The sequence below is a fragment of the Aquarana catesbeiana genome, linkage group LG07 (assembly GCF_042186555.1).
Source record: "Aquarana catesbeiana isolate 2022-GZ linkage group LG07, ASM4218655v1, whole genome shotgun sequence".
NCBI classification, from domain to species: domain Eukaryota; kingdom Metazoa; phylum Chordata; class Amphibia; order Anura; family Ranidae; genus Aquarana; species Aquarana catesbeiana.
In genome coordinates this window covers 269,151,778-269,174,738 of record NC_133330.1, presented here as the reverse complement: position 1 = coordinate 269,174,738, position 22,961 = coordinate 269,151,778, and the positions used below count along the sequence as shown (strand labels likewise).

At 44.1% G+C, this 22,961-nt stretch overlaps 1 protein-coding gene across 3 annotated transcripts in view; it reads right to left on the bottom strand.

The window, feature by feature from the left end:
- CEP350 (centrosomal protein 350) overlaps positions 1 to 22,961 on the bottom strand; it is a 119,295-nt gene that overhangs the window by 60,153 nt on the left and 36,181 nt on the right. For all 3 annotated transcript variants that reach the window (XM_073593329.1, XM_073593327.1, XM_073593330.1), the window contains exons 12-18: positions 21,531 to 22,489; positions 21,295 to 21,445; positions 11,212 to 11,357; positions 4,065 to 4,236; positions 3,829 to 3,974; positions 3,581 to 3,744; positions 1,901 to 2,011 (exon numbers count right to left, since the gene is read on the bottom strand). In XM_073593329.1, the coding sequence (XP_073449430.1) occupies positions 1,901 to 2,011; positions 3,581 to 3,744; positions 3,829 to 3,974; positions 4,065 to 4,236; positions 11,212 to 11,357; positions 21,295 to 21,445; positions 21,531 to 22,489 (1,849 nt within the window). The remainder of the gene's footprint in view (positions 1 to 1,900; positions 2,012 to 3,580; positions 3,745 to 3,828; positions 3,975 to 4,064; positions 4,237 to 11,211; positions 11,358 to 21,294; positions 21,446 to 21,530; positions 22,490 to 22,961) is intronic.

Sequence of the window (22,961 nt, the reverse complement as noted above, 5' to 3'; positions counted from 1 at the left end):
CAAAAAGTTGAGTTGTCCAAAAAGATTTGAAAATTACAGTAACTTGGCTAAATTAGAGAGCCTTACTGTGTGTTAAAGCTTTATTTTATCATAATTTTATACTAACACGGTTATGGAGGTTTCTGCTACATTTTATGATGCTTACTGAGCTTATAGTTTAGGCAGATTATTTAATAAAATAGGGAAACTTATTAAAGGGTTTGTCTACCTTTACTTACTTTCCCTAAAAATTATCCTATTCAATGTCCTTAACACAGTAATATGCTGTGCTCGGTTTTGCAAATAAATGTTTACCCTTTCAAACTGCTCATATAATTTTCCTCCACTCTCCATCCTGCATATGGCAGGACATACACGCTCAGCTTCATTCTCCATCCATGCAGCCCCTCTCTTGAAGCTCAGAGTTCTGCGAGAGTCCTAGAGAGAGTGGACTGTGCATACATGGGTAGGGACCAAAGCCAAGAGTGCTTGTCCATGAGTGTCAAGCAATGCACATCCAACCCAGAGTATGTCCTATCTGGAGGCAGCTTTAAAAGCAAACATTTGCAAAATGGAGCACAGAATTATAATGGGTTAAGGACACTAATGCATAGGGCCTTTTTTGGGAAAAGTAAAAGGTTGACTAACATTCAAATTATAATAAAAAAGAAGTCTGAATATACTGTATGTACACAACTCCCCTATTGCCCTTTCCAGAGCTTTCCTGCTCTCTTCAATTTAAAATATATGCATCTCTGTCACCATATTGATTCTATGAAAGCTTATATCAATTGCTGCATTAAAGGGGTTGTTAACCCACAGTTCGCAATTCACACTATCCTCTCTGCTTAATAATGTAATCTGCATCTGTGTTTGCGCCGTAAAAAAATTCAGCTATATACCTGATTTCAGAGCGCCGTTCTGCGCTTAAGTGATCGGACAGCTCTCTCCCCTCTCGCCCCGAGAGCTGCAGCGGGCAGGGCCGAGATTTCCCCGCTGACGTCAGTTAAGAGGGGAGGAGGAGAGGAGAGGGGAGGAGGAGAGGAGAGAGCAGGCCAGTCATGTGAGCGCCGGTTGGTTCTCTAAAATCAGGTGTATAGCAGCATTTAATTAATTAATTAATTTTTTTACAGGGCATAGACACAGGGGCAGATTACATTAATCAACAGAGGATAGCGTGAATTGCGAACTGTAATTTTAGCAGGAGGGGAGGGGCCGACACAGAGCAGACAGGCAGGGAGGGGAGCAGGAGAGGACAGGAGACACGTAAACTAACCACGGTGTCAGGGTCAGTTTACGTGCCTCCAGCATCCATGATAAACCGTGGTCAGTTTACAGAGGGGAGGGCAGATCCAGGCAGGATCAGCCAGCTATTTCAGGTTGCAAGGGGCCAAATTACACAGCACAAGCACTGTGCTGTTACTCATGTTTTAAAGGAACAGGATACTTTTTTTTTTTGGGTAACAAACGCTTTAAAAGAATATAGGTTGCCCTAACAGTTCATGTTCCTGAGATGCATCTCTTGTACCATGTACTAGTATTAAAAAAAGAAGAAAAAAAAAAAAAAAAAAGAAAAAAAAAAGTATGAAAAATCCTGTTCTCTTTGTATTGCTTCCGGTGTGTGACAACCCTGGTGTTTCTGCCAGTCCCCCTGCTTTCCCGTTTCAAACTGACCACCCTAGGATTAGAAGCACATCCCTCTCAGTATGGTCAAGTTTTCGGGGTGTGTGTGTGTGTGTGTGTGTGTGTGTGTGTGTGTGTGTGTGTGTGTGTGTGTTAGTGTCAGCGCATCACACAAAGACGTGTTTGCCTTTCATTTCATTGAACGGGTTGTTTAACAAGGTAAGGGATTACACCTTCAGTCTATTCACCCACTTGATGCAGTTGCCCCGGAACATCACATTCATAGGATTTTCCTTACCTGTGCTGCAATCTGACGTGCCTCCTCCAGCTGCCTCATACTTGCTTGGGCCTCCTGTTCCGCTTGAAGTCTCAGAGCAGCCATACTTTGCTCATGTCGTTGTTGTTGAGACTGTAAGAAACAAAAAGGAACGTTAAACTAAATTTGTGCTTTAAGTATGCTAGAAAAAAAAAAGTCAACTTTTATGCCTTCCTCCCTAGCAGAACAATGAATGAGCCCCACTAAAACAATTACATTTTTCATACCCATTCATTTTGACTGCTCTGGAAAACGGAGCAAAACAAAAGGAAAACACACAGTCTGTTGTGCAAAGAATCCTAAAGCAATCCAACATTACAGTATAACAGTATTACAGTATAACAAGCAAAACGATATGTTGACTTTATTTTAATTTCTTGCTTTGTTTAGAACATGATTCTTCCCTTGCTTTATTAACCACTTACCACGCCAATTCTGACATTTCTCTCCTACATGTAAAAATCATCATTTTTTTGCTGGAAAATTACATAGAACCCCCAAACATTATATATGGTTTTTTAGCAAAAACCCTAGAGAATACAATGGCGGTCATTGCAACTTTTTATCTCGCACGGTATTTGTGCAGCAATTTTTCAAATACGTTTTTTTTTTGGAAAAAAAACAGTTTTGTGCTTAAAAAAAAAAAAAAAAAAAAAAACAGTAAAGTTAGCCCAATTTTTTTGCTTAATGTGAAAGATGAAGTTACGCCGAGTAAACAGATACCTAACATGTCACGCTTTAAAATTGTGCGCACTCATGGAATGGCGCCAAACTTCGGTACTTAAAAATCTCCATAGGCGACGCTTTGAAAATTTTTACAGGTTACCAGTTTAGAGTTACAGAGGAGGTCTAGGGCTAGAATTATTGCTCTCGCTCTAACGCACGTGGCGATACCTCACATGTGTGGTTTGAAAGACGTTTACATACGTGGGCGGGGCTTACGTGTGCGTTCGCTTCTGAGCGCGAGCTATCGGGGACAGGGGCGTTTTAAAAGAAAAAAAATTTTAATTTATTTTTTTATTTTACTTTATTAAATTTTTTTTGATCACTGTCAATGTAAACATCCCTTGTAATAGGAATCTATCGTGACAGGTCCTCTTTATGGAGAGATGCGGGGTCAATAGGACCCCACATCTCTCCTCCAGGCTGTAAAGCATAAGATCGGAAAAAAAAAAATTCTCCGATCTCATGCCGACAGCCGCAATCGCGGCTTTGTTTACAATGCGGGGTCCGGGCGTGATGTCATAACATCGCGCCCGGGCCTCCGACGGCCATAGAGATGACTGTTGACCATCTGTTCACCAGAAATCTCTATCGTCCTCATCCGGCGCCGGCCGAATTCACTCTCTGGGCTCCCGATAGCACGGGAGAGCCCGGAGAAGCACCGGATAGCGGCAGGAGGGGTGGGGCGTTCCCTCCCGTCGCCTATAAGAATGATCAAGCGGGAGAAGTGCCGATATGATCGTTCTTATCGTGCACAGAATCCCCTGCTAAAAAGAATGATATCTGAATGATGCCTGTAGCATCATTCAGATACACCCCCCCCCCAAAATGAGGACGTCATTTTACTATGGCCCGGTAGCCAAGTGGCTAAACACAAAATTTGCCAACAGTGCATAGCATAACCCTTAGTTAGGTACGAGAGGCAGTGTCAGATCTTACCTTTAGGATCTGTGCCAGGGAAACAGTTTCTTGCTGTGCAAGTGAAATTCCGCGGACACGCTCCACATCACAAAGCTGTCTAACAGATTCCTCCATGGCACCCAAGTAGTTTAGTTCTGCAGATATGCGGTGCTGTAATCCAGCAGGGGAAAATCGAATAGCACCTGCAGCAGACACATTTATTCAATAAAAAAATCCAATCTATGATACAAAGTACAGAACCCAGAGGGAGAAACAGGAAAACATACTTTGTCCTGATGCAGCCATTAATCCTGGTGCTTGGGTTCCTGCGGCTGCAGAGACTGAGTGGGCTGGTGGTGAGGGTGCTTTTCCTGCTGTATCCTTTATGCTGGAATGATAACTTTTATCATTCCGTCCTCCATCAGACATAAGGCTAACGTACATAAAATATATAGGATTTTAATCACAGACTGTCGCTGGAAAAAGCTGCTAAAAAAAAAAAAAAAATTAGGAAAAACTGTACCTGGTAATAGATCGAGAAGAAAGATCACCCATGGTGCTGTCAGATTCAGAGCCTGCAGATTGCTCTTTTCCAGATTGAGCCTGCTTGCTGACATGGCTTTTGTGTTCAGAGCCCGAAGGGTTTTGCACCATATCCAGAGGCAGTTGAGGGTTATCATTCTGAAAGTCCTTCCCTACAAAAAAGAATAAGAAAAAAAAAAAAGTTATAACACTTATACAGTTTCTTCAGTTTGCAGAGAGATGCAAATTAAATGTAATTTAAAAAAAAAAAAAAAAAAAAAAAAGAAAGAAAACCTGCAAGACAAAGGCATAAAGAGCTCATATGCATAGCATACGAGCTCATTATGAAATACTCACCTCAGATCGAAGCCCCCTATCGGTCCGCGTACACTGCTTTAGCCGGCGTCATCGCTCGCAGAGTTACTCCCGGGTATTGCGGCGGGCTCTGGTGCTGTGATTGGCCGGAGCCGCGATGACATCACTCCCGCACACGCGTGCGGAAGCCGCTGACATCGGCGCATGCTGATACAGGGGATATCTCCTAAACTGTGCAGCTTTAGGAGATATCCGGGGGAGCTACAAGTAAGCATTATTGTAGGCTTACCTATAGTAAAAAGTGGTCTGTAAGGGTTTACCCAACCACTTTAAGCTCCGCTGCTTTTCTGCAAGTATTTGACACTTTGGTCTGTGAATAGCTGTCCTGTCTGCTGCAGTTTCTCTCCCTGGCTTGTACGTCACTACAGGACCTACACACGCAGAAAGGAGTAACCACAGCATGTTGTGGGGGGGGGGGGGGGGCTTGGTGGACGGACCAGGTATTTGACGTATTCATGTGCACCATCATCAACTATGTACAGACTGAGTCTATGATTTGGATACTTAAAACACCCCAAAAGGGAAGTTCCAATTTACCATCTCCTTCCTCCCCTCCTCTCCCACTTTTGGAGGGGGACAGAAGAGCAGGTACCTAGTCCATCTAGGCGATCGGAGTGTAAGTGCCCCCTTCCCCTACGACCTTCTGAAACAAGTCACAGGTCCCAGGAAGCTGGCTGTAAAGCCACAAGGAGTCATGGCCAGTTTCTTTAGTAAACATGCCAGCACCCAGGACCAAAAAACTGGCAAAGAACTGGCCAGGGTGAGGACAGCACTGGTTAGGTGTACTTTTTTTTAAAAAAATCAGCAGCTTCAATATTTGTAGCTGCTGACTTAATTTTCGGGCCAGTTCCCACCACATGCAGTCCAGTGCGTTTTTTTCCTGCATTAAAAACACATGGAAAGTAGGTTATATGGTTTTCATTGGCATAGTTCACACCAGTGCAGTCAGTTTCAGTGCATTCCAGTAAAAATAAAAAAATGAAAAAAGTAGAACATGCTGCACATTTTTCCTGCATTGGAATGCTGTAAAACACACCAAACACGCACTGGAACGCACATGTCCTTATTTAGGGCCAGTTCACACCTTAGAAATAAAGTACGAATTCGTTCCAGATGCTTTTAAGCATGCGCATTTTTTTTTTTTGTAAATTTCTTTTTATTATGTTTTAAAGAAGACATACATTAGAGAAAGGACATGGCACAACACCGAGCCAGGAATACGGCCAACATTTACAGGTACAACAAAGATTCAGACTAGCTAACAGTAGCACTAACTAAAACATTCAGGTAACAACCCCCCCTCCCCCCCGCCAAAAACCCAAATACTCAGTTCTCTCACTCTTCACTTCTACACATGTAACCCCCTTGATAAATGTGCACCTGCAACTCAGTGTAATACCTCAAGGATTTTTGGTGTAGCGCCCATTTATCTCCAGTATAGGGCTCAATTTCAAATAGGGCCAAAAACTCCTTGAGGTATATTCAAACCCCAGTATTCTCTTGACCACAAATATTTCCTAACTCCTATTCAGTAGTTGACGTGATGCATTCATCATAGCTGTCAATCGCCACATACGTTTCTAACCCACTGTTAGATCAAAGTTATACCATGCCTGCCACGACTTCTCAAATTTCTTCCCACATCCTCTAGACAAGTATGTCGCTTTAAAAAATGGCATCATTGAGTCAACTAGCCCTTTCCAGAATTGCACGTCAGGGGCCTGCGGCTTCCTCTAGTGTAGCAAAATGGCCTTCCTCCCATAAAACAAAAAGGATATTGAGTAGGGTTATATGAGCCCGAGATGGGAATACCTCCTCTACCAAGCCCAGGAGACACATACTGATCGTCAAAGGGACGGGGGACCATTAGGACCTCCGACATGCAGGAGGTAACCGCAGTCCAAAATGGCTGGATCTGAGGACAACTCTAGAAGATATGATCAACAGCTGCCGGCGAGAAGGAACATCTCCAGCAATCTGCAGGAACAGATTGATATGTAATTGCCACCAGAGCAGGTGTGTAATAAAATTTATGCAAAAATTTAAAGTGGATCAATCTATCCCTTGCCGCTCCCAGGTGTTGAAAAGGATGATCCCACTTGTCATCCCAGTCTTCCCCCTGAAGGTCAGAGACTTCAGCCTCCCACCACTCCATACATTTGAGCACTGCCTTCAACCTTTTTTAAAACAATTCTTTGTAAGTGACAGGTAAGGTTTTTGGAAGTTCCTCAGTTATAAGCAGGTTTTCCAAGTCAGAAGGAAAGGACTCAATGCTCTTGTCCCTAAACTGGACCTGGAATGCATGTTGCAATTGAAGCTACCTAAAATATTGCGAGTTGGGAAGGTCCTGTCTGTGTTTGAGCTGGTCAGAAGTTAATAATTCCCCATCTCTTGTGATGTCTTTGAGCAATTTGATTCCCCTAGTCACCCATCCCATGGGATCATGAAAGGAATAATAGGATTTTTATAACAGCTCACCTGAAAAAATGCTTTTTTTCGAGTACATCACGGGACACAAAGCCACAGTATTTACTGAATGGGTGGGTTATATAGGCACCCCTAGGTGATGGACAATGGCACACCCTAGACAGGAAGTTTAGCCCCCTATATAACCCCTCCCCTTACTGGGAGTACCTCAGTTTTGTAGCAAAGCAATACACTTGTATTAGAAGAGGGGAGGGACCTCCCTCCCCTAAAAATCCTATTTTCTTTTTCGTACATCACAGGACACAGAGCAACAGTATTTACTGAATGGGATGTCCCAGAGCAATGCTATCTCAGGGGAGGGAGACACAAACAAAAGTAGGGTGCAATCAGACCTGAGGACCTATACTGCTGCCTGCAGCACACTGCGACAAAAGGCGATATCCTCATGCCTTCTCACATCCACCTGATAGAATCAGGTGAATGTATGGACTGAAGACCAAGTTGCAGCCTTGCAGATTTGAGCCATGGAGGCCTGGTGGAGTGCGCTTTGATTTGAAAAGGTGGAACTTTACTCTTCAAACCATAAGCTTGAATAATTACCTGCCGAATCCACTCAGCAATGGTAGATTTCGACGCTGCCTGTCCTTTTTTAGGACCATCAGGCAACACAAACAAAACATCCATCTTGCGAATCTGAGCAGTCGCCTCCAAATAGGTTTTGACCGCTCTCACTACATCCAGAGAATGTAGTGACTTTTCTTCCGTAGAACAGGGTTCTGGAAAAAATGAAGGCTGAACAAAATCCTGGTTTAGATGAAAACGTGAAACCACCTTCGGTAGAAAGCTAGGATGAGGACGCAATATTACTCTATACTTATGAATAATTAAATATGGTTCTTTGCAGAAGAAATGGCTACCAGAAAAATTAGCTTCCTTGACAAAAAGACCAAGGGAATATGTTGTATTGGCTCAAAAGGCGGTTTCCGTAATGACGACAGAACTAAATTCAAGTCCCAAGGGTTCAGGGGAGCTCTAACCGGTGGATTAAGCCATGGTACCCCCTGTATAAAGCTTTGGGCCAAAGAAAGCGAAGCAAGTGGGCGTTGAAACAATAACGACAAGGCAGAGACCTGGCTCTTGATAGTACTCAAGGCCAGCTTCATCTCTAACTCCATTTGCAGAAAAGCAAGGATTCTCCCTATGACATACTTTCTGGGATGCCAACCCCTGGATTCACACCAGGAGACATATGCCTTCCAGACTCTATAATAAAGGACTCTGGCATCTGGCTTCCTTGCATTAATCAAGGTAGAAATTACTGAGCCTGAAAGCCCACGATTCTTCAGAATGTGGGTTTCAATAGCCAAACCGTTAAATTTAGCCTTTGTAAAGGTAGGATGGAACACTGGTCCCTGCGATAGCAGGTCTGGAAGTGGTGGTAGGGTCCATGGAGGCGCTACCGCAGTCTTTACCATTTCTGCATACCAAGATCTTCTGGGCCACCAGAAGCACAGACTTCTTTTCCTGCTTGATCCTGCGAAGAACTCGTGGTAGCAGCAGAATAGGAGGGAATACATAAATCAGCGAGAACTGATCCCATGGAGTCACCAACGTATCTATCCCGCATGCAAGCGGATCCCTTGTTCTTGACACAAAGTTGTCGATCTTGTCGTTGAACCTGGACGCAAACAGATCTACGTCCGGGATCCCCCATCTTTGGCATATAGCCAGGAAGATGTCGGGGTGAAGGGAACCATTCCCCTGGGAACAACTGCTGGCGACTTAAGTAGTCCACCTGCCAGTTCTCTACCCCTGGAATGAAGATTGCCGATATGCACGTCACATGCTTTTCTTCCCAGATTAGGATCTGGTTTACCTCTCCTTGGGCTGCACGACTCCTGGTGCTCCCTTGGTGATTGATACAAGCCACTGCTGTGGCATTGTCGGATTGGATCCTGACAGGACAACCCTGCAACCTGAATGTCCAGGCCTTTAGGGCTAGGTACGCCGCCCAAATGTCTAGAATGTTGATGGGTAAGGTCCTCTCGGTTTTGGACCATTTCCCTTGGACAGTCGTCTCTTCCAGAACTGCACCCCAACCCGAAAGGCTGGCATCTGTTACCACCTTCCAGGTAACTGGTAAAAAGAATTTCCCTTTCCGCAGATTCTCGGGAGCCAACCACCAACTAAGGGTCTGATGCGCTATTGGCGACAAGCGCATCGGAAAATCTAGCGCCCAAACTTTCTTGTTCCAGGCAGACAGGATACTGTTTTGCAGCGGTCTTGAATGAAACTGAGCATAGGGAACCGCTTCGAATGAAGCCACTATCTTTCCCAACAAATTCATACAATGGCGATTAGAAGGACCCTTCTTTGCCCCGACTACCTGAACCAGCTCCTTTTTGGCGCTGATTTTTGCCTGCCTTCCTGTCTAGGGTGTCCCAGTGTCCATCACCTAGTGGCGGCTATATAACCCATTCAGTAAATACTGTGGCTCTGTGTCCCGTGATGTACGAAAAAGAAATAAGTGTGGTAATTTGGGATTCATCCACAAAGGGGTTGAGGGTGAAAAGCCCTGATAACTGGGGCATGCCAGCCTAACCGCCTCCTCCCAAGCTTTGATGGTGGCTTTCATAGACGTTGTCAGAGATATGGCAGGGATATGCAATTAGCAGACCTCCAGCTGTTGCAGAACTACAAGTCCCATGAGGCATTGCAAGACTGACAGCCACAAGCATGACACCCAGAGGCAGAAGCATGATGGGACTTGTAGTTTTGCAACAGTTGGAGGTCCGCTAATTGCATATCCCTGTTTTAAGGGGAAGATCCAGCTTAGTACCTCTATGAATGGCCAATCTTAGGGATTTGTATGATTGCATGCACGTTTTTGATACAGGCCAGTGCATTTTTATCCCTCTCTTTTTTCTTAACCTTAAATAAGAACATGTGCCTTCCAGTGTGTTTTTGATGTGTTTTACAGTGTTCCAGTACAGTCCAGTGCAGGAAAAATGCAGCATGTTATACTTTTTTTTCTGGAACTGGAACGCACTGGTATGAGCTATGCCATTGAAAATTATATAACCTACTTTCCATGCATTTTTGATGCAGAAAAAAAAAAAACGCACTGGACTGCATGTGGTGTGAACTGGCCCTTAGGGTTAACAAAAAGAGGGGGGGGGGGGGGATGCACTGGACTGCATCAAAAGCGCCCATGCAGAAAAGCATCAAACGCATCTGAACTGCGTTTCTATGATGAGAACAGGTCCTTATTTCTTGTGAAGACTGAAGATCCTCTGTAAGTAGGTAAAATCATAGGCTCTGCTTGAAACCAGTTCCTGGTTAACTCAACAGGCAAGACCCGCAGCTGGACTGAGTTTTATAGATGTGTAAGAAAGTGTTAGACCCCTTTCACACTGGAGCTCTTTTCAGGCATTTTATTGCTAAAAATAGCATCTGTAAAGCGCCTCTCAAAGCCACCCCAGCGTGAAAGCCCAAGCACTTTCACACTGGGGTGGTGCGCTTGCAGGACGGGAAAAAAAGTTCTGCAAGCAGCATCTTTGGGGTGGTGCCAAAATGCCCTGCCCTGAAATTAATGAGCAGCGTCCCAACAAGGGCGCTATTAACCCTTTCTTCGGCCACTAGCGGGGATTAATAGTGGACCGTTATAATAGTGGTAAAGCACCACTAAAACTACCAGCGCTTTACCGCTAGTGTCTGCACCAGTGTGAACGGGGTCTTAAAGTGATACTAAAAGTTCCTTTTTTTAAAAAAAAAATAACAAACATGTCATACTTCCCTCCACTGTGCAGCTTGTTTTGCACAGAGTGGCCCCTAACCTTCTCTTCTGGGGTCCCTCGGCGTCTCAGCTCTCCCAGGGGGTTACCTTGTGGGCGCGCTCCCGAATGCAGGATTCAGCCCTGCCCCCCAGCGGCCGCGTCATTGGATTTGATTTACAGCAGCGGGAGCCAATGGATTTGCTGCTATCAATCTATCCAATCAACAGCCGAGAACCCCCTAGCCAAGAGACGGAGTTTGAGGGTTCAGGTAAGTAAAATGGGGAGGGGGGGGGGGGAGCTGGGGGCCGGTCACTGACAGGTGTTTTTTCACCTTAATGCATGGGATGCATTAAGGTGAAAAAACACTTATCTTTAGAACCCCTTTAAGGTGAACTTGAAGTAGCAGAAATGTCTGTTGACTTCAGGTCTGCTTTCAGCACTGAGACAGCAGAAGATAAAAGCTAGGGAATACAATTTTGACTATACTATGAAATATATCCGCTTATTATTACCAAAAAAAAAAAAAAAAAAGGAAGAAGGAAACAAGGATATAAAAAAACTTTGGCTTACTCTTTGAACTCCCTCTATGGGAGGAAACTGATAAAGGAGATGAAGCAACAGAGGAAGGCTGTGAAGAGTGAGATGATGCTCCTTCACTTCTAGACTTGACAGATGACAGTTCCTCCTTGGCACTGGAAGCACCGATATCCACACTACTGAAAAAAGCATAAATAAAAAAATATAGTAGAAGCCATTGTCAAAGTTGAAAAAGACCATGGAGAAAAATGTGCATACAATGTTAACCAGCTCAATACAGGGCTTACAACCCTTCCTGCGCAGGCCATTTTTCAGCTTTCAGCGCCGTCACACTTTGAATGACAATTCTGCGGTCATGCTACACTGTAACCATGTGAAATTGTCATCATTTACTTCACACAAATAGAGCTTGCTTTTGGTGGTATTTAATCACTTCCGGGTTTTTTATTTTTTCCAAAAAAAATTTCTTATTTACAAGATTTACTGAGAGAAACTAAGTAATTTTTCTCTTTCACTGATGGGCGTGATGAGGCTGCACTGATGGGCACTGATGAGGTGGTAGATAGGCGGCACTTGTGGGCAAAGATAGGCGGCACGGCTAGGCGGCACTGATGGGTGGCATTGAAGGCCGGAAGTGATGAGCACTGATGGGCACCGCTGATAGCCAGCACTGACTGGCATCACTAATGGCCACTGACTGCTGGCACATATTGGTGGCAATTGTGGGCACTAGTTGGCACTGATTGCTGGCAGTGGTGGGCAATCATTGCTGGCAGTGGTGGACACTTAATTGTAATCAGGGCACTGGTGATCAGTGCCCCGATTAGATACCTAGCTGTCCCCTGTGAGGAGATGCTGCTGATCGGCTCTCCTCTCCTCACACTCTGTCAGTGTGAGGCGAGGAGCGCCTATTACCGGCATCTCCGTGTTCACATGTGACCAGCTGTGATTGGACACAGCCGACCATATGGTGCTCTTTATGGTGCTCTCCCAGACAGCTGACACTTGTGCTACATTGCTGGATTGAGATGGGGCTCAAGTAAGTATTAGGGGGGGCTGCTGCACACAGAAGGATTTTTTACCTTAATGCATAGAATGCATTAAGATAAAAAAAAAAGAAACTCTGACTTTAGAACCATTTTAACTGGTGACGCAGCTTAACAATTTGAGTTCCAAGACCTTTTTTTTATGAATTCTTTATATATATATATATATATATATATATATATATATATATATATATATATATATATATATATATATATATATATATTTTGAGACCAAAGTGAGACAAAATGGAACATCTAGTCTTACATATTAGATTATAGTCACCAACAATATCATGTTTTTTAAAAATATTAAGTATGGGGGCGTGGCCTGGAATGGCATGGCGTAGGAAGCAAAGAACGAGAGCTCCGCACTAACAGATCCTGGAGTTAATCCTGCACATTCAACAACCACGCTTGGGCTCCCTGTTCTGCCTGACCCCTGTGGGAGCATGTCGCCGCCGAAACAAAAGACGGATCCAGCGGCAAAACTGGCAAAATACAGGAACACTGAAAAGGACGCCGGAGGTGAAAATGGCACCGGCCCTTCTCCCCATGCTGACTCGGCGGCGGAAGACACGGCGAGGGTGCTCAAAGCAATCTCTGACTGCAAAAGCACCTTGACCAGTAAGATCGAGGAGGTCAAGGTGGATGTATCGTTAATACGCCAAGACCTACAAAAGTTAAGAGAGCGTGTCACGGAAACTGAAACCCACCTAAGCCGAGTGGAAGATGAGGTTCCGCCATTACAAGTCCACGCCGAACAACTACAGCACCAACTCAATATGGTGTTAGCCAAACAAGACGACATGGAAAATCGCTTAAGGAGGTGTAACCTGCGATTTGTCGGCCTGCCAGAGGGTTCAGAGTGCTCTGACCCCCCCTCGTTTCTGGAGACTTTACTGATAACCACATTTGGGAGAGCTGAGTTTTCTACTACTTTTGTGATTGAGCGGGCACACAGGCAGGCGGCTAAACCTCCCCCTCAAGGGGCTCCTCCGAGAACATTCATTGCCAAACTACTTAACTTCCGCGACCAGGATGCAGTGCTCCGGCTAACAAGATTGAAGGGCAACATACCCTTTCAGAACACAGAAGTTAAGGTATTCCCAGACTTCTCGGCGGAAGTCCAGAAGAAGAGGGCCACATTCACCGAAGCAAAGCGCCAGCTGCGGGCCCGCCATTACTCCTATGCGATGCTCTTCCCTGCACGGCTGCGGGTTGTCGGTGATGACAGAACACACTTCTTTGACACACCTGAAGCTGTTCTCCAGTGGCTGGAAAGTAAGGCAACTCCGCATCGTGACTCGGCCTGAAACCACCACACGACCTTCTTTTGTGATGGACGGTGGATGACGTGGATCTATGTGTTCCGAGGTCCTGTTACCCTGCAGGTACTGTGTTAAGAATCTGTTGCGAACATTATTACCTTACTTACCCTGCTTGCACACACATTTTCCGAACAGGGGGGGCGGGATGATTGGCGGAACGTTTGGATCTCGCTACTCAAGCCGGACATATCCTTTGTGCGATACACAATTTTTATGCCAATATGCCTGCCTAAAGGCTTGATGTGCGTTCCGCAGGGGATGGGCGCGGACGGGAGCCCACCTGAAACAGATACAATATGACTCACGGTCCTTAATGATAAAGGCAAGCTGCTAAGTATAGTGACACTCGAATTCTAGGGAATATGGTTATGTCCCTGGTACAATCGCTCCTGTCGTCTATGCTTGTTTTACAGCGAATTACCGCTCCCCTAGTCACGGGTGTCCCCTCGGACCCCGTCTGTTTTTTTTTCTTTTCTCATTGTCTCAGTAACAGTTGCTCTAGGGCACAAGAGAGGTTTCCCTGGCATGCCTGGCAACAGCAAAATGCATATATGCATAAATGGATGCATTGCCTACCCAGGTATGCTAGTGTGTTAAAGCAACTAAGTTTAGAATGTTCTGACTGGTTACTTGTTCGGTTTACAAACTACATGCTGAAAAGTGATAAAATATGGTGTTTACTCATTGCTAGGATGTTCTTTCCTAATAATCAACACATTGGGTTTCTATGCACAAATGATATAGGAGGTCCCTGTCTGCCTGGCCTTGCACACTTGGGTGGGAGGTTGGGGAGGGGGGATGAGCAGTCCCTCACATATGGCGAAATCAATGTTGGAATGGATATTGAGTATGTAACATACACAGACGCAAATAAACTCCCATGCAGGATGTTAAATGCTTGACTTGGAATGTGAGAGGTCTCAGGGCTAAACCCAAACGTAATGCAGCATTGGCATATCTTAAATCATTACATGTGGACATTATGGTTTTGGTCGAGACCCATCTCACAGGCCAACTCCAAATGGCACTCAAGAAACCATGGGTGGGCTGGCTCTATCAAGCCCCCTACTCTGCTAACTCTAGGGGCGTGGCTATACTTGTGGCGAAGACAGTTACTCACACTTAAATCTGACCCACAGGGTAGATTTATATTTCTACATGCTAAAGTGAATGGGCTAGAATTGTTAATTTTGGCTTTCTATGTCCCACCTCCCTTTCAACTTAACGTTATACACGAGGGGATAGCGTACATGTCTCAATTCCCTACTGTTCCTGCGATGTGGCTAGGTGATTTCAACAATATACTGCATAGGGAACTAGACCGTATATCACTGACACCCCAAGACGTACCCACCCAACCCACACGAGATTTGGCAAGATCATAACTGATTTAGCCCTCATAGACACATGGAGACACCGCCATCCACTTGAGAAGGCATTTTCCTGTTTTTCTACTTCTCACAATACCATGTCGCGTATCGACCTCATCCTCATCTCCAGCACCATTGCCCCCCTACTCCGACAAGTAGGATTTAAACCGCGCATTCTATCTGACCATGCCCCTTACTGGATCACACTCAGGATTGACTCTCCCTCCAGGTCATACAATTGGAAGCTTAACCCATTTTGGCTGACGGTTGTCCCTGACCTGGAGGAAGCAGCCAGCGAATGGGAATTTTTCTTCCAAACAGTGGCACAGCACCCCCCGAAATCATTTGGGACACTTTCAAATCTCATGCACGTATGATCCTGTCGCAACGTATCTCCCGCTACCGCAAAACTTCCTCCCAGGTTCTCAGACTAGCAGAACAATCCCTTACAGAGGCAGAACAGAAATTCACAGCTGACCCATCTGCGACAACGGCAGACCAATTAAAATTACAAACCAGAATAGTAAACAACCTATATTTCGAAAAAGCGGATAGGAAAACTTATTATAATAAGCAGAGGCACTACGAATGTGGAGAACGGGCGGGTTGACTCCTGGCCTACTTAGCACATCTAGATCACAGACCTCCCACGGTGGTCGCACTTCGGGATGCAGACGGTAAACTGCTAACTGAACCTGATGCAGTGGCTGGGGAGTTCCGCTCCTTCTTCGCATCCTTATATTCCTCTAATGCTAATGCCTCTGTGGAGGAGACAATATCGCTGCTGTCTAACATAGAACTGCCCCGCCTTACTCAACCCCAAATAGACCAGCTGGAGGCCCCCATCACTGAGAGCAAGATAACAAAAGCCATCTCCCTGCTTAGCCCATCGAAGGCGACGGGGTCCGATGGACTACCCCTAGAATTTTACAAAACATATAGTGAGACGTTGATTCCCAAGCTGTGTGAATTATTTTCCCACATTTTTAGATCTGAATCCCTGCCGTCGTCCATGCGCGAAGCAAATATAGTCCTGATACCTAAACCCTGAAAAAATCTTGAATTTCCGGAGTCCTATCGCCCGATATCTCTCCTCCAACTAGATGTAAAGATACTGGCCAAGGTCCTGGCGCTTCGTCTAAATGCGGTGATCCTGTCATTGATCCACCCGGATCAAACCGGATTTATGCCGGCAAAAAACACGGCATATAACTTGCGTAGGCTCCATATGAATGTCCAAGCTGAACACAACACCATGGGATCTAGAGTGGTGGTATCCTTGGACGCCGCCAAGGCGTTCGACTCTGTAGAGTGGACATACTTGTGGGAATGCCTCGCAAAATTCGGATTCGGGCCCCGCTTTATTAAATGGATCCAATTATTATATCAGGGTCCCTGCGCCAGGATCTTGGTTAATGGGAGGGTTTCTGACCCGTTTCCTCTCTCCAGGGGCACTCGACAGGGGTGCCCACTTTCCCCCCTGTTGTATGCACTGGCGGTGGAACCCCTTGCTGCGTCCCTCAGAGCGCACCCAGGCATTATAGGACTATCCCGCGAGAATCTATCAGAAAAGGTAAGCCTTTATGCTGACGATATGCTTCTATATCTAGCAGACGCAGGCTTATCCTTACAGGTGGCCCTAGAGGTAATCCAAAACTTTGGTAGACATTCGGGACTGAAGATTAATTGGGACAAATCCCAAATCCTCCCGATTGATATTAGCGCTCCAACCAAAGAACAATCCGAAACCCCACTCCTTAGGGTCAGTGCTATGACATACTTAGGGATTGTGATAACTCGATCACCGGAAGACTACGTCCGCCTTAAGAACCCTTAATAGCAATTCTGAAGCACAAAACACAAACCTGGGCTAAACTACCCCTTGGAGTGCTAGGATGGATTAATTTAATTAAAATGGTTCTTCTCCCTAAATTTTTATATGTGCTATAGCACACCCCAATTTATCTACCGTTATGGATCTTTAAATCTATCGAGGCCATCCTTAACTCATTCGTCTGGGGATCTAGCCGTCATAAACTATCCTGGCAAACGTTGAAAAGTCCGACAGAATTGGGAGGTGCGGCCCTACCCGATTTTAATTTGTACTACCTAGCGGCACAACTGTCCCACTTTTTTCACTTAGATAAGTATGACAAACTCTGTTGTCTAGCCCTGCTATGTATCCCACAAGGACGCAGAGTTTCACACCCCTTCCAGGCCCTTTTTAAAGGCATCTATAAACTAGACAATAGAAAAGGACTGCTGTATCACTACTGTAGAGTTTGGGAAGTAGTAAAAAACAAACTTAAAATACCAACCACGCATTCCCATGCACCCACGTGGGATAATCCAGACTTGGGAGAACTCCTAAAAGTGCCAAATCCCGAACTATGGCTCCACCATGGGGTAAGATTTATATCAGATGCCTACCATGAAAATGTCCTAAAATCATTCCAACAACTTAAAACAGACTTTGACCTACCAAATAACATGCTCTTTCGCTATTTCCAGCTCCGCCATGCTCTTAATACTCAATTCAGAGGGGCTCCCCCCAATTTAGAGCAAACAGATGTTCTGCATATTATGTTGGGGTCTGACCATCACAAACTTATTTCTGGATTCTACAACTCACTACTTAGACCCACAGCAGTTGCAATAGTATATAAGTTGAAAGACAAGTGGTCAGGGGACGTGGGGGAGCTGGAGGATGATGAATGGGAGGATGCCCTTGAAACCTGTAAAAAAGTCTCCACCAAACTGTCAGATCGCCTTACACATTTGTACATTCTACACAGATCCTATTTGACACCTCACCGCATAACCAAATACAAGCCCAATCAAAACCCAAACTGCCCCCGCTGTGATAACCCCTCCAGCACTTTCTTTCATCTCCTCTGGCTATGTCCAGTAATACAAGACTATTGGTCCCAAATAGTAAAATTCATCCATGATGAAATGGGCTCTCCACTGACACTATGCCCTAAACAATGCTTATTGGGGGTGTTCCCAGACCCTGACTCAGATAAATATCATAAGATATTCCTTCAAGAATCATTATTCATAGCCAGGCTGCTAATAGCTAGAAGATGGATGCAAACCGCTCCCCCAACGCTGGGCGAGTGGATAGTTAATGTTAACGGTGTACTTCCATACAAAAAAGAAATCTATGCCCACAGGGGATGCCCGAACAAATATGGCAAAGTGTGGGATACCTGGTTGGAGAATGCCTCTACTTGTAACACACCCGTAGAATAATCTATGCATGAGCATAGAAGTCCCATCGCAACACATAAGCCAGATGAATGTGGTCCCCTTTAATGTGCCATTGCTTGTATCTTGGTCTCATGCAGGAGGGTGAGGGAGGGCGTGACATGACACCCTGGGTGTGCTGAGAGTGTGTAATATGCTTTCGCCTTATGCTGGCTATGTATCTTCACCATGTACCCTATTGACTTCATTTCCTGTTGTACCCCAACTACTTTATTAATGTACCACGAATGTCTGTACTCTGCATGTGTTTTACCCTTTTTTCAATAAAAAACACCACGTTAAGTGTAAAAAAAAAAAAAAAAATATATATTAAGTATGACGTGATAATGATGTTCTAGGAATTTATTCATTTTCCTTCTGGTCTGCAGTTTAATGTAAGGCTGTTGGCAATTTTTAAGCTTTTAGTATTGCACTGCGTTTTTTATTGTATGGAAACAGAGTGATGATTTTTTTAGCTAATTTTCATGTTTTTATAGAATTTAATTTAACCCCTTCACGCCGAAGTAACCCATATATGCTGCCTCACTGCACTGGGCTTTTATATGTGGGGCCACATATATGTATTTCTCTCTTTGTGCTGGAGACCGGGGGGTCTCACCGAGAGCCCCGAGCCCCTGTACTAACGATCAGGACTCGGATCTCCCGATGCCAGGTCAACTGATTGCCGTGGTAGCCTCCGATTGTCTACCACCGTGATCAGTCACTGTGAACCCCACCCTTATGTTCTTTTCTGTGAATGGGGAAGGATACGATGTATCTTTCTCGTTACTTGCAGAAAGGGGAAAAAAAAAAGTGTAAAAAAATGTTTTAAAATAAAGAATATCACCTAGATCAAGGTTTGATCTAGGTCAGTGTTTGGGTCAGGTAAGGGCTGAAGATCAAGGTCAGTATATATTTGAGGAAAAAGTAGGAAGCAGCGCTAAAAGATTGATGTATATGCCTGGATGGGCACAATATAACAGTAAAGCAAAAATTGTGAAGTAAAGTGACAACTCCCCAATGAGGAGGAGGTAATAATAAACACAATCCAGTGAATAATGTCTAGTGAAAATAAAAGTTGTTGAAATAATCCTTCCGTGAGAAAATAGGAAACACCAAATAAAGTGAACCTCCACTGTACAAAATGCACGCTTAACAAAATGCAAGCGATAGCAAGCCTGTAAACTAAAATAGATATCCGGACATCAGATCATCACCAGTAATAAAATGCTTGATAAGGTGGAAATACCAGAGGGAGATACAGGAGGATCGTAGCTCAATGGAAGGACCTGCAATCCGGATACCAAGAACATGTAAGGAAACTCTCCATAGTATAAAACCATAAGCAGCAATTTATTGTAAACAAGTACACTTACAGCAAAGTAGAAGATTGGAAAAACTCGTATGGGAATACCAGGCCGACTCGCAGACACCCGTCCACACACACACTGTACACCGCGATGACGTCAGGGAGGCAGGCATGCTGATGTCATTGCGGTGTACAGTGTGTGTGTGGACGGGTGTCTGCGAGCCGGCCGGCATTCCCAGACGAGTTTTCCAATCTTCTAATTTGCTGTACTTCCATTGAGCTACGATCCCTCCTGTATCTTCCTCTGGTACTTCCACCTTATCAAGCATTTCATTACTGGTGATGATCCGATGTCCGGATATCCATTTCAGTTTACAGGCTTGCCTTTTGGTAAGCGTGCATTTTGTACGGTGGAGGTTCACTTTATTTGTTGTTTCCTATTTTCTCACGGAAGGATTATTTCAACAACTTTTATTTTCACTGGACGTTATTATTCACTGGATTGTGTTTATTATTACCTCCTTCTCATTGGGGAGTTGTCACTTTACTTCACAATTTTTGCTTTACTGTTATATTGTGCCCATCCAGGCATATACATCAATCTTTTAGCGCAGCTTCCTACTTTTTCCTTACTTATGATGTTTGTATATATCTTACAAATTGAGCTGCAGCTTGTTGCCTTCTATTTTGTGCTATTTTAGCACGGTATGAGATTATTTTTTCCTCCAGTATATTTCTGAACAGGATTTTTTAAAATTAGCATCAGTGTCGGTGTGCTTTGGGGGGAGGAAAAAAAAAAAAGGAAGCAAAATGTGCACTATTGCTTCTGGGCTGGACTACAGCATACAAATAACATACACATATATGGTATTGTTGCGACCGTCAGGAGCGGGAGAATCTATTTTGGGTTGTTCATTGGTGGTAGGTTATAGTAATAACAAGAAATATACAGCTAGATTAAAAAAAAAAAAAAAAAATTACCTATTTTGGGCCAAGGTATAATCCACCTGGATGCACAAAGTAGTTGCGTCGTGGGTTATTACATGGGTGCGCGGCACCAGCTGGATGGACATCAAGAGAGCTGCAGCGCCGCAGCGAATGATCATCATTTAATTAAGTGAACTACAACTACCAGCATGCTGTGGGGGTTTTGATCAGTGTAATTTATAGCTGTTTGTGTTGGACTCTATGGTAATGATAAGACATGTCTCACTGGTGGTGCATTTAAACATAGCGTCTCAAGGAAGCAGGGGCCCAATAACTATGGGAGGCAGGAACCCAACTGCAAGCACCTCATGAAGTCTAGATTAGATACACAAGTAGAAGACCTAATATGTGATGCAGTTTTGGGAGTGCCTGTTCACATGGAGAATGCAGAATCGAACCGCAAATATTAATGGCAAAATATAATCAACAAAGTCTGCTGATTAAAATATCTCATTAGTGAACTATTATGAAACAGAGCAGAATAGTAAATAGCAAGATCAGAAGCCCTTTAGCTGATTGTTTCAACTACTGAACTTAGTGTTAGATGTTGACTCCCAGGGCAGCAGTAAAAAGTGCTGGGGATTTCAGAGGTTAAAGTTCTACTTTAAGCATTTACTTCAATAGTTGAAGTTGGTTTAAATGTGTTTTAAGATGGCAAAAACAAATAATCAATAGGTTTATGTTTTAACCTTATCAAAATGTATGATGTCATGCATATTTCAAAGTGTATGCCTAATGTATATATTTCATTTTTGTTTTGAAATAAAAATAACTATTTTAAATTATTTAGTATAATGGCTAATAATTGCATAAAGAAGTCAAACCTTCGTTGAGCAGACTTCTGAGAGTCTAGGGCCGATTCATTAGCTTGGGATGAAACAAAATCATCTGCATAGGAAATGCTGTTCTGAGGACTGGTTGCTGAATGCACAGGCTGAATATCTGGTACATTATCTTCAGTATTTTCATTTAGCTCTGTTTAAAAAAATAAAAAAAAATGAAACAACTATACACAAAAATGCATTGCACACTCTTCAAAAACATGTTCTAGTATCCTCACCTTTGCCATAATGCTGGTAAGATCTGGTAAAGATGTTTATGACACTGTGCGGACTTCCCTTGGCCAACTCCTCCCAAGGATCGGGTCTAATGCTAGACGTTGGCAAAGGTAGGTACTTATCAGCCTCCCTCTGGAACTCGGAAAGTGGTGCAAAAGATTTGGTGTCCCGGATGCAGAACTCTTTATTTTTAAGAGTTTCGGCTGGATTGGGTTGTGACTCATGTTTAAGAACACCCTCCCCTTCAGAAAAACTGGCATCACTCAATATTGGCCCTTCACTAATAGAGCTGGTGCTAGAGTTTGGTGACAGAGAGGCTTTCTTTGACAATTCAGAAGGCCTTGCAGATGTTTCATGTTTTTGCACAGGCAATTTTTCTTCCTGTCCAACATTGCATGTCGCCAGGGAGGTGGACTTGGGAGGAATAAGCTCCTCAGGATGTTTCCTGTAGAGATGGTTTGCCCCAGGAAGGTCATCCTGGGCGAAGTTACTCGAACACGTGCGCAACATTTTCTGCATCCTACTGGAGAAAACATCCTCTCGGCTCTCTCGTTCCGGTGGACTATCCGGCTTTTTCCAAGCTGCTTTTATTGGCTGTCTTGGTTCTGTATCTACAGACCATGCCGATGGAAAGTTAAGCGAACCACCAGCTAATTTTTTAGCTTCATTTTCAATTCTAGAGGATAGTGATACTGCTGTTGCTTTTAAAGATTCTATGCGATCTAGATTACTCTTAAAATCGGCGGATGGTTTTCCTTGGGCACTTGCATTGTGATTGGATGGAAATACATTTGTAGAACTTTTCCAGTTGCTGAACAGCAATTCCAAGTCTTTAGGAAGGGCAAGATACTGAGGAAGAATTCCAGCTCCCCCTGGTGTCTGGCCATAATAATGAGGTAATAAACTTTCTGAGGTCAGCCTGTCTGGTTGAGGATAGATTGAGGTCTCTACAAGGTCATTCCTTTAAGAAAAAAAAAAAGAACAAAAATAATTTACAAAAACATGAAATATTACAATAGGAAAAGTGGAAGTTTATCTTCAGGCAGATTTTCAGAAAAAAACCCTATGCAATTCTAAAACCTATGGACAGTATATACACCATATCTCCCAATCTCCCGTTCTAAATACAGCTGTTGTAAGCCCTCTTCAGAAAGAACACTGGCCCCCTTATTCCAGTTTGTCCTACCATTTGAATGATGGTCTGACCTTTACAATAATGTACCCCCTAGTGGGCGCTCCAGGCCAATCAAACTGCAAACATGTGCAATGCATCTTCTTACAGCTCCAGTTAAGGCTTGATAGTGGCTGCTCCAAGTGTTTTTAAATTCTGCTCGTGCACAGTGCATGATCTCCTTCTGTAGCTGAGCCCTGAACTGAGGAGCAGAATTATGGTGAAATGCAGCCTGTTCTACGTCTGGGCAAACAGAAATAAG